General features: G+C 42.2%; 1 protein-coding gene across 2 annotated transcripts in view; it reads left to right on the top strand.

The window, feature by feature from the left end:
- The window catches only part of LOC147901799 (uncharacterized), a 91656-nt gene that overhangs the window by 32239 nt on the left and 45062 nt on the right, over positions 1-14355 (top strand). The window contains exons 4-17 of one of the 2 annotated variants that reach the window (XM_087374509.1): positions 1561-1605; positions 2031-2112; positions 2332-2400; positions 2504-2674; positions 5254-5319; positions 5816-5884; positions 6059-6136; positions 6388-6464; positions 6791-6832; positions 6943-7227; positions 9224-9378; positions 9483-9577; positions 9683-9724; positions 9840-9899. In XM_087374509.1, the coding sequence (XP_087230635.1) occupies positions 1561-1605; positions 2031-2112; positions 2332-2400; positions 2504-2674; positions 5254-5319; positions 5816-5884; positions 6059-6136; positions 6388-6464; positions 6791-6832; positions 6943-7227; positions 9224-9378; positions 9483-9577; positions 9683-9724; positions 9840-9899 (1336 nt within the window). Of the gene's footprint in view, positions 1-1560; positions 1606-2030; positions 2113-2331; positions 2401-2503; positions 2675-5253; positions 5320-5815; positions 5885-6058; positions 6239-6387; positions 6465-6790; positions 6833-6942; positions 7228-9223; positions 9379-9482; positions 9578-9682; positions 9725-9839; positions 9900-14355 lie in introns of both variants that reach the window. The other variant, XM_087374508.1, reaches the window with a different exon arrangement.

The raw sequence follows: 14355 nt of genomic DNA, 5'->3' as shown, positions 1-14355 counted from the left end.
GAGGCTGACTGTTCTCTGAGTTTTGGGGGGAAGTTCAGTTCTAAGTTTATCTGTTTCGGGCTGTGTAGTCTTTTGGCTCTCTTTGAGTCTGTGTGATCCATGTTCAGTCAGTTTTTGTGGGGGGTTTGTCTCGGTGCCTTATACAAAGACACCTGCTCTGGAACCAGGTTGATAAGCTCATCATCTACGAGCCCACATTGCAGCTGATCCCTATGAAGTCTCAACTATCTGACGTGGTGAAGTACATAATTCCTGGTTGTCTTTCCTTTTTTCCTTATCACCAGTACCTCGTTTGGAACTTCAGAATAGGCTTGAGGATTGGACTTTACATTCTTCTTCCTCTTCAGGCCGTCCTTTGAAGCTCTCACATATCACAGTGTCCTCTCTTAAGGAAAGTCCTCTACTTTCCTTAAGATCCAATAGGTTGCTTTATTACAGTTCTATCCACTAGATCTAAATCTCAGCCACTCCCAACTTCAGTCCCAACCTTAGGTCCATCCAGATCTAGAGTTAGAGTGTACCACAACCTGGTGGCCATTACGGATTCTTGGCTAGTCTAGTCTGAATTTTGGCCATGGCTAGGTTTAGGTTTGACTATTCATAAACCCTAGATCCAATCCAAGTCTTAGATTATCTAATCATGTCTAGGACTTCGTTGGTCTTGTTAGACATAACACCCAAAAAATTGAGCAGAGCTTGGGCTCTCATGTTTGAAACTTGTTGCAAACCTTCCTTGCAAAGTGGTACAGAGGTAAAACCGTTCATAGTGTTCGCTCAGGCAAACTCATAGCCATTGCCTCTGATGCTCTTCTATAGGAATGCTCTTGTCTCTCGCTCCTGCTTTGTTTTCGTCCTCTTGTGATCACATCCACTAGTAGTCACTCCTGCCACCACCATTGGTTAAGGACATCCTCGCCGAATTTTCATTGTTCGCTGTCCTGTCTCACCTTGAGCTCATCTTGAGAGACACTGATTGGATCATGTAAATTTTTTTTTGTGTAGTGCTAGTAATGCTATACTCCATCCTCTTCACGTTCACCCCTACATCTCTCACCCCTTACTTTGACACATCTTTCTATAGAAAGACCTCACGCTAGTGAGCTCGAGAGACACTGATTGGATCATGTAAATTTTTTGTGTGTAGTGCTAGTAATGCTGTACTCCATCCTCTTCACGTTCACTCCCACATCTCTCACCCCTTACTTTGACACATCTTTCTATAGGAAGACCTCACGCTATCAGCTTGTTCAAAGAGGGCTTTGTGGTGTGGTTGAAGTACTAAGATGGGAAGCTCCCCATCTTAGATTATGAGCATGATGGAATGTTTCATTTCTCAAGAAGGTGGGATTGCATGCATATCTTAGACTACAAAGTAAGGCCTTCATGACCTGATTAGGGTCCTTTATCAAGGGTTCTTAAGATGCAGTCATGTGCGTATCTAAAATTCAGTATACTTCTTTATATTGATGGAGCCTGCTACCTTTGCGTTACAGTACTCTACCTTTTACTAAAAGTTCTCATGCTAGAAATATTAACCTTTTTAACACTTGTATTTTTCAGGATGGCACCTGAAGTCATGGAGCAACTACATGGGTATGATTTTAAGTAAGTGCTTTTAAATGAGTTCTCTACAATGGTGATGGATCTGTGGTTTTGTTCTAAATGCAAGGCTTCTAGGAGTTTGGCCCTGCTCCCTTGGGCCTTTATTGCCATTTATCATAATTTCTCCACTTCAAGCCTTGGAACTCTCAATAGTTGTTACTCACTAGTTGTTACTTTTTAAAAGTCATATTCTGCCCCTGCAGATGTAGTTCACCCCCAGTTTTCTGCAAAAGAATTATTTTCCTCTTCAATTATGCAAAGGGCCGTAAGTATTAGGGGCGTTTTGGTATATACCTATGTAGGGCTGTTATCTTCTGGTAGCTAAACATGTGGATGTGACGTGATATTTTTGTCTATCCAGTCTGCTCTGGGTAATGGAACTTGTGACTTTTGGGCTTGTTGAAAAATATGAATCTTTCATTTTGCAGGGCTGATATATGGTCTTTTGGGATCACATCCTTGGAGCTAGCACATGGGCATGCTCCATTCTCAAAGTACCCTCCTATGAAGGTTTTATACAGTTTCTGTGATTCTGCTTCTCTGACTCTTCATTTAATATCAGGAAGTTGTATATGTTGCGAGGGTCTGGATATCGAACCTGCAGATGTCACATTGAGTTGGACAGATGCCTGTATCTGCCATCTTTTCTGGAAACTACGTGCTAAAAGAAGCTTGTTCAGTAAAATGTCCACTGATAAAAAATCTCTGCTTGCCTTCCACCTGTGATAGGTGCTGCTCATGACATTGCAGAATGCACCACCTGGGCTTGACTATGAGAGAGACAAAAGGTTTTCAAAGGTAAGATTGAATGTTCATCTTGTCAGCCTCCTTGTGATAAGTTCTGCATTCGGAGGAAATCCTCATACTTAGTATGTTGATGTATCCTTTCACTGGATCTCAGTCTTTCAAGGAGATGATAGCAATGTGCCTGGTGAAAGATCCATCAAAGCGTCCGAGTGCAGAAAAACTGCTAAAGCATTCATTTTTCAAGCATGCACGGCCGGCAGATTATGTTGCCCGCTCTATTTTGGGTCCTCTTCCACCCCTTTGGGAACGGGTCAATGATCTGAAGGTTTGTAATGCCTTTATGGACTCATAAGGCTGGGTTTATTCCTGGAATCTTACTGTTTTGAATGGATATGATGCTTGTGCAAAAGAGCTAGTTTGAAATGTCTTAAACTGTGTTTGGATTGTAAACGATTGAGTAAGTTTGCGATTGAAAATTTTGCAGGCATACCATGTGTTGAGCTTGAGACTGTTAAAGTAATATGTATTTTATGCCCAAGGGAACATTATATGGCAAATAGTTTTCTAGATTGACACATTTAATTGTATTCTCAATTTAACAAAACATCATAATAAACTTGAATGATCAACACAATCGAACGAAGAGTATCCTATCAAGCTCGCAAGCCTACTGGTTTTATAGTGCATTACAAGACCATAACTAGTATCTTCCACACACTCAAGACACTAACACGACTATCATCACAGCTAACTAACAGCCAGAAATTCAACCAACCCTCTTGCTCATAGCTCGCCTCTGAAGGCCTACCAAAACGTCTCCCTTTACCCACGTTTCCAGCCCTAGAACAATACCATTCCTGAAAGGCCACCAATAGCTCCTTCGAGTAGCTGAGCATGACATACAGGCTGGAAACCATTGTAAACCAAGATGATAGCCCTTAGACATGGATAATTAACACATAACTGACCCGTTTTCATCTGTATGGCCTATTAGGCCCTCAACCTTAGGTTTGATTCAATCTCACAATCCCCTTCTCAAATCTGAGAGGAACTCAATACATGACACATGGAATAGAATGCCTCCCATTCATCCCACACCAATACATGGAAATACCTCTATAGAAGAGTGTCTCAATGTTTGAGATTCTGAGGATACCAGAAAATAAAGAATTCAGAACCCATGGTGACATGAGCAGCCTTTGACCGAATATCTAAGGAATTTCAAACCAAACAGTTGTTTGAGCACATATATCCTATTTAGAATTAGAATCAAGGGATACCTTAGAGATATAGGGGGAGGTGACATTATGAGTGGCAAGGTGGAGGAAAATTAATGATATGTGGATCTCTTGCTAAGTCGAGTGTGGTGCGGCATGTCCAAAGATTATTGGTAGGGAGATTACTCGTCCAGTGAAACGTATAGGCTGAAAAAGTTGGCTTTGCAACATCAGTTTCCTCTTCAAATCAGTTTCGTGTGCTTTGTTGCTCTATGTTCAATTAATTTTTCCTCCAAACCTTCATGCCACCTCCTCCTCTCAAATATCTAAGTTCATGGGCCTGTTAAAGATTACAAAGAGGGACATGGAGACCTAAATTTAGCAGTTGGCTGGTTGACAGTTTGGCAGGTAAATGCAGTCAAGTTGGGTTTGATCAATAGAAGGTGTTCATATTCAATTGATGCAGTGGAGTACTATCTCGTAAAAAACTGTTGAGTTCTATGCCATTTACTTAACATATGCTCCAATGTTGGGCCTTTTGAAGACTAGTTATTTGTTGAGAAATATTGGATGGTGAAGGTCAGTATCTTTGGTAGTTTGCTTCTTTTACGACTGAAATGTAGATTGATGGTCTTACAGTCATCATCATTCCAAGTTGCTACTGTTAGGAATCATCTTGTGTTTTTAGTCTTTTATTGTCTGCTCTCTAAGGTTAGCATTCATGATGGTGTTTCTTCCTTTCCTCTCTGGAGAGATGGAAATATGCATCATGTTCATCTGTGCATGAGTAATATATGTGTCTTGGATCTGGACTTGCTTTCAGAAAGTAATGACATAAGTAGGGAAACATAGTTAGTCTACATTATTAGTATTATATGAAACATAGTCCACATTATTCGGGGTGAGTCCCCCCCCCCCCCCCCCCCCCCGCAAGTAAGGTCTTCTAGAAAGTATGAATGAAACTCCGAGAGCGAAGCTCAAGGAGAAGTACATCATGCGAGGCATGAGAAAGCGAAACAGTAGGGCAAAATCAAGCTCCAGTAAAAGAGCTAGCAAATATCCAAGGTTGAGCCTGATAGTGCCACCTCAACCCTGTGGGGGATTCTGAGAAGAATGAGTAGCCACTCCACTCCCTCAAGAAAACATGCCTTGTGTAGAGGCTGCTCGTGGAGTCTCCTGCATGCTCCCCCAAATGGATATCAAGGTGTATGCCGTGGCTGTCCAGATACTAGCCAATGTGTGTGCAGGGTGGATCTGGGAACCATCCAAAGCCTCTGTACGGATACTAGCCAATGTGTGTGCGGGGTGGATCTTCAAATGTGCCATGCTGATATGCTTGCTGGAATCTCTTATAAAGTATCCACTGGGTGCATGCATAGGTTTGTACTCTGAGGCAAGAACATGACTCAACCAAATGTCGTCAAACCAAAAGAGCCCAAGAAGAGTCATGTTTCTCATAGAACACCTAAGGCCGCAAAAGAGAGAGTATGTATTGTGGTTCTTTGAGAGTAGAACACAATAAAACTGTATGTTTGTGATAGCTTGTACTCTTTTCTTAATTATTTTTTAGAAATCAAGATTGCACTTGTTTTAATCTAACATAAACTTGAGCTGTTCACTGATATGCATGTTTCATAAACTTAATGTTCTTTGGTCTGCTTCATGTATTGTGACATGGTTGCTGCAGATAAAAGATGCTGCACGTCTTGCTGAGAAGAAAGTTCCTTATGGAGAACAAGAAGAGAGATCTCAGGTATATTCTACTTGCGGTTCTGAGTGACAGTACTGTTTGTAACAGCTTCTTTCTCTGAGAGAGACGAGAATGGGCATTGTTTTAAGTCTTATACTTACAGTTAATTCTGCCTGCTCTGATATTTGCATGTACGTGCACATATTTGTAGTACAAGGCCATGGATAAGGGGTCAAGTTCATATTTTCTAAACTTCTCATGAATAGGCAGTGGCTGAAGATAGAGCAAACTGTCACATGAATCTTTGAGGCCTTTGACAAGTTCTGGGTACAATAGGGACTCAAGTAATATCCATTTTTGATGTGTTTTAGTAAATAGCTGAGGGTTTTCTCAATGCAACTGGCTAAATTATCATACTCTCTAACAATATGTGTCCTACCCTTGGTTTTTTGATTTAATGAAACAGGTATTGATATCTTTCTGTAAGCTGAATAACCATGTATGTATGATTTCCTGGAAAATTATGCTGTTTTTCATGAGATCCTACTTTTTTGCACAGAATGAGTATAAGCGGGGTGTTAGCTGCTGGAATTTTGATTTAGAGGACTTGAAAGCTCAGGCCTCTATGGTATAGCATTTCACCTTCAAGAGATGAAATTTTCTCATTATTTTCGGCAAATTTGGTGTCTTTTGTAAAGTTCTGAGGAGCTCGCATTAATGCTGTGCATTATAGTATCCTCTTATGTGAGATTAGAAACTTATATGATTTCTGATGGTCCCTATTCAATCTTGACATGTTCAGGATAATGGCGATTTTGTTTCTGGAAAGGAAGAATTCAAGTCGAAAGCAACTGAGAAAAAAGACTCTGATAATTCCGAGGTACACCAGCCTTCATCACCACCGTCTTGCATGATTCAAGATTGCGACACTTTTCAACAGTTAGTGTCTATTCGACCATTGAAAACTACGAGTGAAGATGATGTAAGCATTTTGTGACTTGTCAACACGTACTTTGGGATTGTACCATGCTCACATTTTAACTTTAGAGGTAGCTTTTGATATCATACCGTCTCTATAAACAATTTGAGGGTGTAATTTTTTTGCTGCCTTCCTATCTTACATTTCAACAGGCAGGTGAATGTAAGACGTATACACAGACGGGACCTTTGCTTGCTGCCGTTCCTTCTAAATCTTCCAATGGTTTCAAGTAATGGCCACCATTCAATTTGTACTTTTTAAAGTCGTTTTTCTCTGGTTGCATGCATGGCCTTTACATCTACCTGGGAGGTTGTAACCTTTTTAAAGTCCTTTGCAATAATTGTGTTGTCTGTTTTGCAAAAGACTTTTGACCCAATTTTCATGGCAGAACAAGAAGATAATGGAAATAGGGCTATAGTTTAACTATGTAAGAATCTTCCAAGAGGATAAGTGGGGTTGCTTTCTGAAGAAGTAGAGTAATCTTTTTTATTGATGGACTTTGTTTCTATACTAATCTTTTGTGGAATGGTTGGATTGTTGAAAAATCTTATACAGATCTGGACATCTGTTTGCAGGAAAGAAAGAACCAAAGCACATGTGAGTAGGAAATTCTAAAGCTACTTTGTCTACTAGAATGCTAAATGTTATGAGTATCTTCCTTCAACGGATGGTCAAGGCCTGATCCTGAAGTTTGTCTCAATGTACAGAGGTCGCTTTGACGTTTTTGAGGATGACCCAGATCAAGATACCAAAGATTCGCGTGAGGGCACTAAAAGCTTGCAGCAGCACAAGGCAGATTACAATGAGCCTGGTGGAAGAAATAATGAAAATTGCCAAATAAAACTGCATAAGGATTCCAGTACAGGGGATGAAGAGGGAAACAGGACAGAGCTGAAACAACGAACTGAAGATAGGGTACATGACCAAGAACATTCTGATCGATCTTTCAGTGGAGCAACTGAATGTAGTGATGATGTGAGGGAGGGAGAAAGGTAGGAGGCCTTCAGAAAGTCTAAACAAAATTGATTTTTTGGATGCTATTTCTGGACTTCTATTTTTTTCCAAGTTTATATTTGTGAGTAATGGTTGTGGTTGGATGAGGTTTAAAATATGGTCGTGGTTGTGGTTTGTGTTTGTGAGTAATGGTTGTGGTTGGATGAGATTTTAAAATATGTTTTTGATTACCTTTACAATTTGGTGTGGGCATCATGGTGAGCTGCAGGAGTGATAGACACTTGTAGAGAAATCCTTCTGCATGTGATCTGTACCTATGTCACTAACAAGCTGCGAAAGGTTGTTCCAAGCAGTCCATGCTATACATTTCTTGGTTTGAAGCATTTGAAGCCTTGTGAAGTTGAGACTGCAAGATCTTTCTTGTGTTTATGAAGCGACTTTTGGTAAGAAACACGGGATTTTAATCTATCTATTGATCTTCAGTATGCATGTCTGCATATTCAAAGCAATAGCTCAGTGGTGTTGCACATTCCTATGCAATTAGGTAATGAGTTCCCCCTTAGCCATCCTCAACGGCACACCGTGAAAGGTCCATCCAACAGTCCAAGCGGATTAAATCTTCATTTCTATTGATCGTTCACACAGATGGTTAGCTGCATTCCTTGTGATTGGAACTGCAAAAGGTATCTCCCCACAATGTAAATGTGGATTATGTGATTCAGTCACCGAGGCGAGGTCACTTCCATAGCATCACACACTGTGCAGCTTGCTACCAAAGGTTCTCTGTGCCATCTGTGGATGGGAAAGCTCCACATAACATAAATTACGCTGGCTTTGGTGCATAAGCACAATGATTGGAAAGTAACTCTTTATATGTATGTAAATAAACAAATAAATAAACAAATAAATAAGCAAATAAACAATTGTATATGAATATATATATGCATAGCTATCTGGCTGTCTATATATAGGATATATATACCTATGTCTTCATCTACACATCCATCCGTTCATCCATCTATATGTCTATCTTTATACCTATCTATTTATCTATATACATGTATATCAGTATACATATATAATGATTTTGAGGTTATTCTTACTGACACTGACAGTTTACCAACTGAGGGAATTGCATTGCAACCAACTCGGTGATCATTGAAAGGTTGAGTTTAATCAAATTAATTTTGAGTGGCTCTCTTTAAGGTTCAGTTGAGAAGAGGTATAGATACCTATATTGGGATGCTAGGGAGGGTATGCATGCTAAAGTCTTGACCATGTGACCTAGGCGATGGATCACCAAGTGATGTGGCAAGTACCCCTCCTCATCCTGCCACTCAGGTGTGCAATGCTTTGCCATATCCTCTGGGCCTCTTTGCAACCCCAAATGCAATGTTGAATGGCCTCCATTGCTGCAAAACATTCGGGCATTGGGGAAAGTGTCCGTCTAGCTATTGACTAGGAGTCCATGTTTGGAAGAGCCAAAAGAATATGGAAATTTGCCTCTTCCAGGTTTTGATGCTAAGGCCAGAAGATGAAAGGTTGGTGTGAGCATTCATAAAATTCCATCTCGTGATCGGTAGGTAATCACCGCCTCTGGAGAGACCTGATAAGGGAAAAAATTCTTGCATGGCTCATTGCTAAGGAGGAGTCCTTTTATTACCAACTTACGTAGTAAGGCTTAACATTGAATGTCAGGATCGATGAGATTGAGGCTGCCCTCATGCCTAGGTAAGATGGTGGTGCTCTAAGCCACACTGACCCTCATGTCAGCTGTGCCATCAGAACTAGACCAAAGATTGTTGTACACCTTTTGTATGGTCAGTCTTTCGCAAACCACAGCACGAAATTGATGCAAATTCGACTCAAGGAATTTGTAAATTTATCAAGAGTATCGTGTTTCTTTTAAGCCATATACTTTTAAAGCTGTCTAAAGTCTTTGGAAAGCAGAAACGCTTTGTCGTTGGAACTTGTGAAGTTACAAAACCCTGTCATTCAAAATTGAAAATGTGTTTTGCTTCTTTTTGTGAACAGAGAATCTCACGCCAGTGGAACAACATTAGAAGACGATGCTTGTTTATCCCAGCCATTAAAAGAGAAATCTTTAAGTGGACCTTTGACATCTTCTGCTGCAGCCCTGGATAATCGATCATCAAATGCAGCTTCAGGGTTGTTAAGACCTACTGGAGGTGAGTTTGAAGGACTAAGGCACACCCTGATGATAAGGTAGGATCATTTTTGAGAAATTTTGTGATTCCTAACTGACATAATCTTTACTATTCAATGCATGAAGGCCAAAAGGATTCTTCTGAGGAGAAATCTAAAGGGACACTTGTACAGAGGAAGGGTCGGTTCTCTGTCACTTCCCATGACATGGATTTACAAGAGGCAAGAACTAACCTTTCACTTTGGAGATTGTAGAATGGGTGGTTTTATACTAGCAATGAAGGCAATAAGAATGAAGTTCTTGAGAAGAATTGTATTTCTGCGCAGGGATCAAACTCTTCCAACACAAGGAAAAATACAAGTGTACAGGTGTGCTGAATTTCTGGACCTTAAAGTACATTACTTAAAAGCATAAATTATATTGTATCATACCTCATGTTCTTGTAAAATCTTGTGGCCCATCCCATGTGTTGGCTCTTTGCAGGCATCTGTACTTCAGAAGTCTGCTAGTTTTAACAATGGGGTAACAGAACGGAGGAATGCCGTATGGACGTCAACACTTTCCTCAAGTTTCTCTCTGTTGCTGTTGTGATTCAAACTGCACTATCTTCACTCAGAAGTTTATTTTCTCCATGGAAAAGATCTTTAATATCCATTGTAGTGTAGAGTCTCTGAGGTCCATATTCTGCCTGTACACATTAGACCTTTCAATGTCTAGATGTTGACTTAAAAGGATGGATGGAGAAGTTTCAATGCTAGTAATGGACAAGTCACAATACTCAGCTGATTGTGTGATATGGGAGAACTTCAAATGTACAGTACCTTCAACTGTTTTAGTGACTTCTGTGAAGATGTTCACTTGTAGGAAATGAACATATGCTGTGAAATTATATTTCTCTGTAAAAATGTGACATATGAAATTTATGTACATTCTTTGCATACAGTGATTTATGATACGTTGCAAAACTGTAGTGACAGGTAGATACTCTTGAAATTGCAAGTATTGAGATAGTAGCAGATGATGTCCGGATAATTTGGCTTGTGGGAGAGCAGGCACAAGAGGGAGACTTCTAACTTTGATGGGATACATAAGAATATGAGGTCAGTGGTTGAAGATTCCTCTGATGTACAATCCTAGGACTCCCAATTTAGGAGAGATGTCCTCATTCTACAGAGGGAACTTTCTCTCCCTTCACCCTTGTCGTGTGACACATGTGCACAAAGTGGATACCTTAGGATCCACCCGTCACATGCTTTAAGCAGAGTACTTTGATTGTTTGGAGTCTCTCGAGTCTCCACACAAATTCACATTAAAACTATACAAGACCGGGGGACAAATCCACATTGAAACTAGACAAGACACGGGAGGGATTGGTTAACCAAGTGCTAGATGTGACACCTCTCCCCCCAGGGGCTGATCATACATACTGCAAAATATTTTGTCACTGCAAAAAACACAGCTTTTGCCTCACACGGGCAGATCTGCAAAACTGATGAATGTGGTATTTGACCACACACTCACTTCTTAGTGACGATTTTGCATCAACAGGCAACAAGCATGATTCTGCAACTCCCAATATCTCTGCATACAGGCATACGATGCAATTTCTGCGGCAACTTTTCACCGACCAGCCGAGTAGTGGTCGCACAACAAAAACAGGGCCTTTTTCTGAGTGCCTGCGAAGAACTTCCGCCTTCAAAACGGGCCCCGAAATGGCCTCGAATCATAAAAATAAAGTCACCAAGGGCTTCGCCCTTACCCGCAGCATATACTGCGCTCTCGCCACACCGCGAAGGGCGTCTCAATATGAGACAGTGCACTCTTGCACTTCTGGCTGTGCTACCTGCAGAGATTTGCTTCCAAACTCGAAATAGGAAAGCAACACTGGTCCTCTTACCAGGACACCATGAACTTGGTTTGCTTTCTTGAGCTCCTTACCACGAACAAGGCTCTGATACCATGTGAAGATAGTGGGAGAGAGGGAAGGAGTCTCACTTGCGGCTTTCTCACATACACAATGGGAGAATACACATAAAGGTGGAGGCTGAAAACAGTTTTCCTCTTCTTAGTTGTGAAAGCCAAAAGAACTCAAGTACAAAGAAATAGAAGAACCCTATATGTGGGTCTCAAACCGGCATACTAACTGAGCCACGAACTAGAGTAGATAAAGATAGCTGTCATCCAGCTATTATTCGTGGGCGGTGTACCAACCGCATCTGTAGCTAACAAGTCGGTGACATAAATGCACAACGGTCACCCTGGCATATCGCGAGTGGAGCTCGATATCTCAACAGTAATGAAACTTCATAATGGCCGAGCGAAGGATCATGAGGGGCTATGCACTGAGTTCATTGCATATGGGATTAACCTCCTAGCCCCGATCTTAGCAAAGCTTTTTAATGAAGCGGTTTGTTTGGGATTTCCACACACTTGGACCATTAACACTATCTCACCCATCCACAAGGCAGGGGATCCCATGAGCCCGGAGAACTACAGGACCATTATGATTGGACATGTCATGTCCGAGATTTATGCATCAGTACTTGACTCCGAGGTTAGCAGACTTGCAGAGTGTTGAGGACTTAGAGCAGTAGGACAGGCCGGATTCCGGCGTGATCATGAAACCATGGACCACATTCTCACGCTCAGATGTATCATCGAGGAGGCGAGGTCACAGAAGCAGAGGGTTTAGTGGATTTTCGCAAGGCATTTGACACGGTCCCAAGAGCCCGCCTCATACGGCGCCTACAGGACTTGGGTTATGACCAGGAGATCATTTGGGCTGTCATGGCACTTTACGAGAGAGTTTCTGACAGAGTTCGGGCAGGATCCGGGTGGATAGACGAGATCATGAGTACCATCGGGATCAAACAAGGGTGTCCTTTGTCGCCTACCTTGTTTGGCCTCTACATTGACGAGCTTGAGACAGTGATGCAGACACAGGGGGGTGTAGGTTGCTCTCTTGCGGGCACGTTGATCCAGATTTTGCTCTATGCAGATGACGTGGCTCTCTTGTCTTCCTTAGCAGAGGGGCTTCAGAGACACCTCGACGCACTACACTCCTTTTGTGAGTCTCATGATTTGAAGGTCAACCTGGGTAAAACCAAGGTCATGATCTTCAATACATCTCGAGCCATCATACATCAGGAGCAGTTCACATTTGCGGGGTCATTTGTTGAGATAGTTTCATCATACACTTATCTTGGGGTTATCTTCTCCGGACCGAGCTTCACTATGAGACCCACGATGCAGGCATGCTTGAGTAGAGGGTATGCCTCATTGGCTAGGCTAGAGAGGCAATGCTTCCGCTTACACTTTCAGGACCCACGCACCAAGGGGTTGCTTTTTGACTCCTTGACTCACCCAGCGGGGATGTACGACAGCCCTTGTTGGGGGCCAGACTTATCGGATACAGAGTGGGCCCGTGTGGAGCGGCTACAGGTTCTCATGTTATCACGGATGATTCGTGGTAAGTCATCCATTCCTCACCAGATCATTCAGGCTGAGTTTGGGTCACCCCCTTTACAGCTAGATGCTGCATTTCAGGTCATCACATATCTGTACCGAGTTAGGGAATATGGGGATTAAACCTCGGGGCGTAGTAGGCTACCATGGATAGCTCTATCCTCTTCTATGGCACTTGCAGCAGGAGGAGATAAGAGGTGCTGGTATGCACGTACAGAGAGATGGTTTGAGCGAAATACTATCACAGCCTATCAAAGGCTCAAAATGCACCACAATGCTCTGCTCAATGCCCAAAAATCTGCAAATAGAATCTGCAAAAGGTGGCCAAAGTCTGCAATTTGACTCGTACTGAGTCCAAAACTGTTTGCAAACTTCCAAAATGCCCTTTTACCTGCAAAATTGCAACCCAAATGCAAAAGCCCCAAATTTCTGCAAGAAATTGCACCTGAAAGGCGCAAATGAACTAAAAGCCCCAAATTTCTGCAATTCTCTGCAACAAATGCAAAAGCCCCAAATTTGCTCCCAAAATGCAGGCCAAACAATGGCTCTCTGCACCAATGTCTGATAAAAAAACTCCTTCCAATGTTCACCTGCAATGAAAGCTCTGCAAACAACCACCTTTCTAGAGTACCCTGTAAAGGCACCCTGACCTCAAGAACAGCAACAGTCCGTACAATACAGACTGTACAACTGTATGGACAACTGACGTCAGCTCTACGGCAGATGTACGGACTGAGCACGAAAAGGCACTGTGCAGAATGGTGTACTAAACCCGGTACGGGCTGTACGGTGCTGATGCAACAGGAATAGAGTTTGCACGTGTGGCGCAGCTGTACAAATGTACGACAACTGGTACGGACCTGCGGTACGGTGCAATACGGCACAGGTATGGACTGTACGGTGACTATACAGAAGGCGCTCGATGTACGAAATGTATGATGGTGCGGGCAACAGAGGTACGGACGGAATGTCAGTATGTACTTGTACGGAATGTCAGCGTAGATGTCAGCGTAGGCTGGTACAGGAGCAGTACGGACGAAGTGACGTAGGAGCTGTACGGACGTACTGACTTGACGCGCAGATACGAAATCCGTACTGATGTACCGACAGGCAGGAGCGAAACTTGAAGATGGAGCTTGTGGGCTAGAGGCAGGAGGTCAGACAGGAAGGCCCTGCTCTGATACGAAATGTTAGAAACGAGAGAGTGACAGAGCAGGAAGCAAGAGAGCTAAACGTAGTGCTTGCAATAGAAGAAGTGACTGATACAAGAAGTGGGATGGGTTTTGTCTAAGTGACAAAACCTTATCCTTCACTAACCGTAGTCAGTGAACTAACTATTTTTCTTTGCAAATTTTACTTGTGCATCTTACATCCCAGGAAGGGATTTTACTTGTTCAGTTTGATGTATTTCTGAGTTTATCTGGCAAAAATGGCACATAACAACTCAAATGAGGTGTTCGGGGTTCTCACATAGGAGGATAAGTTGGATGGCACCAACTACTCCTTGTGGAGTTTCATGGTTCGCAATATCTTA

Source organism: Dipteris shenzhenensis, chromosome 5 (genome assembly GCF_047967505.1).
Source record: "Dipteris shenzhenensis isolate YYH24624 ecotype China chromosome 5, Dip_SZ_1.0, whole genome shotgun sequence".
NCBI lineage: Eukaryota > Viridiplantae > Streptophyta > Polypodiopsida > Gleicheniales > Dipteridaceae > Dipteris > Dipteris shenzhenensis.
Note: the sequence above shows the minus strand (reverse complement) of the source record. Positions and strands in the feature narration are given on the sequence as shown.